The sequence below is a fragment of the Vicia villosa genome, unplaced genomic scaffold (assembly GCF_029867415.1).
Source record: "Vicia villosa cultivar HV-30 ecotype Madison, WI unplaced genomic scaffold, Vvil1.0 ctg.000351F_1_1, whole genome shotgun sequence".
NCBI lineage: Eukaryota > Viridiplantae > Streptophyta > Magnoliopsida > Fabales > Fabaceae > Vicia > Vicia villosa.
The window spans coordinates 829,087-837,768 of record NW_026705157.1 but is presented as its reverse complement, the minus strand read 5'-3'; the positions used below and the strand labels follow the sequence as shown (position 1 = coordinate 837,768).

At 35.4% G+C, this 8,682-nt stretch overlaps 1 protein-coding gene across 1 annotated transcript; it reads left to right on the top strand.

The window, feature by feature from the left end:
* The first annotated feature begins 595 nt into the window (after positions 1-595).
* On the top strand, positions 596-3,393 carry LOC131627196 (disease resistance protein RGA2-like). Its single transcript, XM_058898035.1, has one exon. The coding sequence runs from the start codon at positions 720-722 to the stop codon at positions 3,276-3,278; it is 2,559 nt and encodes an 852-aa protein (XP_058754018.1). The 5' UTR covers positions 596-719; the 3' UTR covers positions 3,279-3,393.
* The last annotated feature ends 5,289 nt before the right edge of the window (positions 3,394-8,682 follow it).

The following is an 8,682-nucleotide window of genomic DNA, read 5'->3' as shown; positions in this document are numbered from 1 at the left end:
GGTTTTTTAAGCTGTTTTAGGAACTAACTCACGTGAGGCAAGAGGTGCTGCTGCTGGCCGACGCTACTAGGTCGCCGACGGACGGTCGAAATGATATAGCTAGGGTTACTTATAGCAGAGTGCTCCCTAAATGGTGTTTGAATGAGTGTAAGTAAGTGTTACTTGAGAGTTGTTCCTTATCCCCTTGGAGGATAGTGTATTTATAAAAGTTCTCCTAGAGTTAGGGTTTTTGGCCCTTTAGAGGTGGTCTTTACCACTCACTTTATTGATGAGATCATGGTCTGGCTATGTTTCCGAAATCAACAATGACTCACTCTTACTTAACTGCCACATCAGGCGAACTGTATGGGCGACCACATTAGATTCCGTACAGGCGACTTATTTGCTAGGCGATGGGCGCCTTGATCTCGAACTTTTGCCAAATAAGACACTATGGCTAAGACAAGTGCAAAATGGTGATACGATATGGCTAAGACAACCCATTGAAGGGTCGTTGTTTTCTTTCTTAATGACAACTTATAACCAACCAATAATTGACTAACGTTAACGTGTTTATTTTCATTATACTTTTCTCAACCAATAATTTTTCATTATACTTTTCTCAACCAATAATTTTTAATTATACTTTTCTCAACCAATAATTTAAATCAAGAGCAATCTCTTATGAAATCTGAGACATATGTATTCATCTCTTCCCTTCTTCACCAGCTGCAAACATAATGGTAATCCCTATGAGTGTATGCAAATCAGCAGCGAAGAAAATTCTTGAAGAACTCACTACTATACTAATGAACAAGTATAATCTACAATCTGCTTTCAAAGATGATTCCATCAAGCTAAGAAACGACATGTCAGCAATATTAGCAGTTCTTCTAGATGCAGAAAAGAAGCAGGAGAAGAATCACTTGGTTGAGGATTGGTTGATGAAGCTCCGGGATGTACTGCACGATGCAGAAGACCTGTTGGATGATATAAATGCTGAAGCTTTGAGGCAGAAAGTGGAAGCTGAGATGAGAATTGTTACTTGGGTAAGAAACATGTTTTTCTTTTCTGATATGGATGATAGAATTAAGAAAATTATAGTTAGAATTGATGATATAGCAAATCGGATTAGTAGTCTTCATTTGCAGGAACTTGATCAACAACAAGTTGTTGATTCTTCTAATAGACAAAGGGATAGTGTTAGATGTTACACTGAGGTTGTTGGAAGAGAAGAAGATAAGAAAAGGGTGATTGAAAGGTTATTAGGTGGTTGTGGTAATAGTAATAATGATGAGTCTTTTGTTGTTGTTCCTGTCGTGGGAATAGGAGGGTTAGGGAAGACAACACTTGTCAATTTAATTTTTGATGATGATAAAGTGAAGAATGGTTTTGATTTGAAGCTTTGGATCGATGTGTCGGATGATTTGAATATAGAGAGGATTTGGCAAAAGAAAGTTGTTAGAGCTGTAGATTGTTCTTCTGATCAGAATGTTTATGACATAGATTTCCTGTCATCGTGTCTTAATGATAAATTGAGTGAGAAGAAATGTTTACTTGTTTTAGACGATGTTTGGAAATGTAACCGAGTCGAATGGCTTGATCTGAAGAAATTGTTGTTAGGAAAATTTGCAAAAGGAAGCAGAATTCTAGCGACGACTCGCTACAAAAGTACTGCGTCCGTGATGGGTGAAAATGAAAATGAAAATGAAAACAGTTTGTATCAATTAGGTGCTTTGGCTGTTGGCGAATGCAGGTCGTTGTTTGAGAAATGGGCGTTTGGAGAAGGAGAAAAAGTCCAACATCCTAATCTTGTTAAAATCGGTGAAGAGATATTGATGAAATGCGGTGGAGTGCCTTTAGCGATACGCACCGTGGGAGGTTTACTATCTGGAACCAAAGAGGAATCTTATTGGACGTCAGTGAAAAACAGCGATACTTGGAGTATGAGTCACCTGTCTGAAAACGAAGACGGTATAATGTCGGTTCTTAAGTTAAGCTATGATCAATTACCGTCCCCATTTAAAGAATGTTTTGCATTTTGTTCATTAATTCCTAAAGGCAAAGAATTTGATAAGCAGGATTTAATCCATTTATGGATGGCTCAAGGTTTCATTCAACCATCAAACAGTGATCAACAATTAGAAGATGTTGGAACTTGGTATATAAATGAGTTTGTGTCAAGATCAATATTCGACATAGTACATGAGAATCACAAAACTGAAATAGTAAAATGCAGAATGCATGATCTATTTCATGATCTTGCTAATTTAGTGGCAGGAAATTTGATGGTTAACTCTGATACTTCAAGTATGACTGAAAGCACAAGACACATTTCATTTCGGGATCGAGGAGAAATAAGGGAAGATCCAAGTTTGTTTCTCAAGTTACCAAAATTGAGAACACTTCTTTTGTGTGCAAAGTTGGGAGATCATTTGAATGTTGTCCTCTCGGGTTTGACTTACTTACGCGCGTTGGATTTGAGCTACACGGGAATAACATATCTTCCAAATAGCATCAGTAGCATGAAACTTCTGAGGTATCTAAATCTAAACGGAAACAACGAACTTCGGTTCCTTCCGGATTCAATTTGTTGCCTTCATTTTCTACAAGCATTGATGCTATCAGGATGCATAAAAATGAGTACCTTCCCAAAAAAAATTAATCACTTAGTTTCCCTTAGACATTTGGTGATAACCTCTCCAAATGTTTTTGAGAAACAACTTGGTACTTTAACATCGCTTCGGTCATTAACAATTGAACATTGTAGAAATCTTGTGTCATTGACCGAAGTAACTCAGAATCTCACTTCCCTTCGAACGCTACGGATCCACAACTGTGCTAAGTTAGCTTCATTGCCAAGTAATTTGAAAAACTGCACTGCACTTGAAAATTTGGAAGTTGTAAACTGTCCTAAGATGGAATCATTGGATGTGAGCATCGAAAGTCTTTCTAGCCTTCGCTCGTTAACGATCAAAGGTTTACACAAGCTGAGAACTCTACCAATCAAGCCTGAATTCTATGCAAGTAGTCTTCAGTTTCTGTTAATCATAGACTGTGTTTCTCTCATGACACTGCCTGATTATGTGAGGAATCTATCATCGTTGATGCGCATACACATTCGGTACTGTCCCAACCTTCTAAATTTACCGTCTGGATTTGTTCACCTTACTGCTTTACAAGTCTTGCAAATTGATGGCTGTCCTCTTTTAAGCCCAAGATGCCAAAGGATTGCTGGCGAGGATTGGGAAAAGATCGCTCATGTGCGCGAAATCTATGTTGACAATGTCAGAATCTAGTTCACCACTGCAATAGGAATATATGCATTTCAAATTTATTTGTATTCCTTAAATCCCACATTAATCAAGATGTATACCTCTTGGTTGCTATTATGTTATAATAAAAGTGTTTGCACGGCTCCCTCTACAATGTGATTCGAATCAAGGTTATGTATGATTTAGAATCAATGAATAAATGTGAAAATTCAGAATTTGTCTTTGGCAGTTTGATTCAAGTCACAGATTTTCATGATCTGAATCAATAGTGTATTTGATTCAAATCACACAAAGTATGATTCAAATCATGACACTATTGATTCGAATCAGATAAAATTTGACACAAATTCCGACATTGTTGACTTGAATAAATGAAAACTCGACTCTAATCAAAACTGTACATCTAATTTTGGTTTTTGATTCTGGTTTTGTGATTCTAATCAAGGATTTCCTTAAATTGAATCAAAGGTGCAGAATTTGGATTTTAACTTTTAAGTTCTATATTCTAATCATTCCTCTCATTTGACTCGAATCATACCCATTGCTTTTGACTCAAATCAAAAGGGTGTTTTTACTCATTTGTTGTGCATCATCTCAAGCACCTATATTAATCATTTTCTCTCTCGCTCACCACCATTATTATGATAATAATCATAAAATTTCTAAAAATCTGGAATCCCGCTTTCAAAGAATTCTTTCCGCGTATTTCTTTTACATCTGTGGTTATCTTCAACCTCTAGGAAGATTACAGTGATTTGGTTGTTTTTCAACTTTTAGAGAGTGTGAGAACTAATGTAGAAGAAGTTCATTCTTTGTTGATGTTTGTGAAGTGTTTGAGTTAAATCAGATACTATGGTATGGTTTGGATTGACAATCTAGCAAGAGCAAAAAGAAAGGACCTCATCTCTATGGAAGACTTCGGTAGATAGGATTAAAGGTTGTTGTGGAACGAGGATGGGAGTTTCTATCCCATCATAAATGCAAAGAGCTTAGAAAATGTACTTATAGGATCAAGTAAATATTATGGTGAAACAAATGCTTGGAGCAAATTTTGGATTTGAATAATAGAGCATTCAAGACTGAGAGAAGGTCTTAGAAATTTCAACTACGGTTATGTAACACAGAAGAAGGAAAGACTCATATTGGAGTTGCGTAAGTTGTAATATAATTACACCATTTGGTTCTTTAATTATAATAAAAGCACATTGTAAATATTATCAAAATCATAATAGAAGAACAACAAAATTTCAATGGGAAACTATTGAAGAGTGTAATATGCACAAACGAGGACAAATTGTTGAATCACTATAAGTCCTGGTTCATTCCTACTTATCGGTATCTCATTAATTTTCTATATAGCTTGCATGTTTAAGTTTGTATCCTTTCTTAGAATCGCATGTTGATGGATTTTATTTGCTTATAGTGATTTATTATGTATGCGTAGGCATGTGATAGATCTAGTCATTTGAATATTATTTTTTTTGCAATTATGGTTGTTAGATTGATCATTCGATTAATCAAATTCAATTTGATCTTTGTGTGAAAATTGAATTATGATAGTTGTTGAATTGATTGTTTAAGAAACTTAATCTTTTTTAGTTGTTGTGATTTTTTATAATATGAGTTAACTATAATATTCATTTAATTGTGTGTTTGATAAAACCTCCGTTATCTTTCGCTTTCGATTGTGATCAGCGCACCAGTTTGTAAAATTCTAATTTTTGAAAATGATTTTAGGAGAGAAATTCATTGAACCTCCCCACTTCTAGAGCATTCATTTTTCATATTCTCCACCAACATGTGTGTTGTTCTCCATGAAGATAAGAGGGTATGTAACAAATATGACAGGTACGTCATTCCTCATCACGAGTGACAGTTTTCTTTGAAAAGTTTATGTCTCTCTTTGAAAAACTTCGAGGTTGGCGTTGTGGAACTATGTGCTTGTAGGACGTTCAACTATATGAAGATGATCTTGTTGGCAAATGATTTTGGCGGTTTTGATGAAGACCACACCTAATGTCAAGCGTTCGTTAGAGCCCTTAAGTATCTCTGGTCAAGCAACCTATGATTGATGATGATGTATATCAAAGAAGCTATATCAACCCTCATCATAAAAAATAAGTCCCAAATGAAGTGTTGAAACAATGATGAATCTAGCAATGGATTTTGAAGCTTCAAAGTTGTGAAAGAGAGGAAGGATGAAGGCTCGCTTGGTATTGTGATTAAGTGATCAGTGTATTGTAAAAGTATATGAGTATCTTCTAAAATAGTAAGACAACTCTCCCGCACACACTCAAATGTTTTGAAGCCTCTTTCTTTTTATAAAATCACCTGCAAATGTTTTATACGCGCAACTAAGTGGTTACTAGCTTGGTTAAACCTTTATCGTTGGCTTTTACACTAGATAATCGATTAACATCTTAGGGTTAATTGATTAGCTTTTTAGTAATGCCTTCTAATAGTCTAAGTAAGCTTATAGTCGATTAAGTGGCGGAGAATTTGAAAACTTTTCATATTTAGTTTATATAGTCGATTAACCTTAGGTCATAATTGATTAGATGCATTAAAAAGCTCGTGGATTGTTTTCCTTTTTTTTTTTAGACATATTTCTTCTATAAATAGAGGATTTATCCTCATTTCAAACGGAATTGAGATTTCTACTATCCTTTTCTCATTTTATGCTTTTCTCTTTTCTATTTTTTATATTCTTCCACTAAAACTGGCTTGGTGCCTTGTGAGTGAAAAATACACGTGAGAGTTTGGTTGTACTAATGTTCGTGCTTCATTGTTATTCATCAAAAGTGTGTTTCTCTTGTTTGACTTATCTTGTTGGTTCTTGAGATTATTATGGTAAAATCTTTGTTTGGTTCTTGAGATTTTCGTGGTAAATCTTTGTTTGGTTCTTGAGATTAATCGATCAAAATCCACGTTTGGTTTGTGTGCTCACTTATCAAAAGCTTTGTTTGGTTTGGGAGATCAGTCAATTTAAAATGTCTAGTATGTTGTAATAAGTTTCATGGACATTTACTTAAAATCTCAAGAATTTTTATTAATGGAACTCTAAAGAATAAATTCTTGGGCGACAGAAGTAGGCAACGTGATTAGACTGAACCTGTATAAATCCTGGAACAATTTCTCTATCACTGTCTCATTGCTTTCTATTGTTTAAATTCTATTATTTGTTATTTCTTCCTATTTTCTCCCTCTTTACCTTTGAACTAATATAAAGTATTGTTTAGAAAATGTTTTTTTAATTAATCACGATTTATACACTTCATAATTTACCCCCTATTGTGTTTGGAGTCACTTGTTCAACATGCGCTCTTAATCACTTGTTAATTGAACCTTCACTACTACACCTAGTGAGTTTGACTTATGACAAAGTATTCTAATAATATTGTGAATATAAGAGTCTGCCGACCTTGACGTATTTTTTTCTTCTTTTCAAAGCTCAGTGTATCTCAATTACTTAAACAAATGACCAATGCTGGATATCTATTTGTCAATAGACTAGGATGTTTGATGTTTATTTGGATAATGTGAAGCACTTTAAGGATCAATTATTCTTGGTCACTCCCCTCAACAAAAAAACTCACGCAAAAATATGCTCCATAGACCCTATGTCACCTTACTAATGCTCAAACACATTCTCTAAGTTTTGGCGCTAAAGCCACTTATTCTTAGACTTCTTGTCTTAAGTTTACAAGATAGATAATTTATTTCAAGAAGTCGTTTTCCTTAAGAGGAAGCTGACATCCTACTTCCAGGATCTAGTTTAAGTAGAGGGCGTTATCCCTCCCGACACATCATCCAAAAAGCAACTAAAGTGGTTCATAGAGACATGCCTGCTAGTGGATGCAGGCTCGAAAAAGGCCAGAAATGTTATTTTTGGCAAACCAATTGCGGAAGTTTCTATTTTTTAAATATTCTTTGGTGAACGCCTTGGTAACCTGTCAATTCTTGTTATGTAGATACGATGAAACATGAGAAAATAATGTAGCAAATAAGGAGGACTCTCTAGGTTATCTCCCTCCAAGTCAATTCTACTAATATTTTAGCCATTAAAGGGGTTCCGGTAATGGGGTCTCTACCATTTCGGTTACCCATGGCAGAATAAATTTGACATAAATGGAAGCCTGAGATTTATTTGACTGAGTTACAGTGAAACATGCTCCATGTTTGTCATAACCTGATGGTGGAGGAAATATAAACCTTATTCTTGAGCTTGAAGAGTCTCAAGTGGAGGGGTCACTCGTTAAGTGTCATTGACTACTATCGTGATATTTAAGGAGACATGACTCAACAAGGGATTTTACATCAATTTCGACCGAGTTGCATGCTACGCTACTGGCCAGTCCTTGTATGCAAATGTCTAGAAAGTTCTAGTCTTTGATATCTAAAGAATATTACTCTTATTTCTTAAATAAACTCAAAGAAGCTTGTCAAGATGAGCTATTAGACTTTACTTATTATATGTGTCAAGCATCGACAATCTTGGCCTTTGGTATTGCTGGGCAGGGAGAAGCCTTTTTACCTGACCGTCTTTAAAGGGAAGAAGGGAGTGCTTAAAGAACATATCAAAGCCCATACCATTGAGTGAGATCAATATTTGGAAGATCTTCAAGGGGTGTTTATCATGCTTTTGGAAATAGGGGCAGTTGTGGAGCATTTTGAGTACCCTGATGCTGGTTGAGAAAGTGACAAATAAGAATGAAACTTTAGTTTCTACCTAGGCATTTCTATCTAAGGTCGTTATTCCCGAAGCAAACCGGGCACTAGATTCTTCTTACAAAAGGGTACAAAATCTTGAAGCCTTTCGAAGGAGTTTTAGGAAGGTCAGAAGAAGGCTGAAGATGTACTTTGTGATACACGTCTTAAGAATCTTGCCTTGGCCAAAGAGTACACACACTCATTAGATGCATGTTACTCTATTGCAAAAGCTTTGTAGTAGGTGGAATATTTTTATTGTAACACCCCCAATTCTATACTAAACAAATAAGGCATACATTTGCGTAAATCAGAGTAAAGAAGCATGCATCTCACAAGGGCGTTACACATATTTCAAAATAAAACAAACATTTTATCTTTAAACATGCAATGGTCATTTCCAAATAACACGGGATTTAAAACAACATGCAAATCACAGCGAAATAATCATCTCATCAAATAAATGGTAAAGTCGAATGATTCCCATACATCATCCACCATATCTCAACATCTCGGCTCAAGGCCATTCATCAACAAAATAACGTATTCAAATACAAAATACAGTACGAGTAAACAAATATCTCATAACAACAAGTCATAAAATATAAACCCAACCCCATGTGTTACATATGACCATAGCACAAGTGACTACTTAGTCACGACACCTTACAAAGATATAAATCTCTAAGCTAAGCCTTCTTCGAAGCATCACTATCCATGA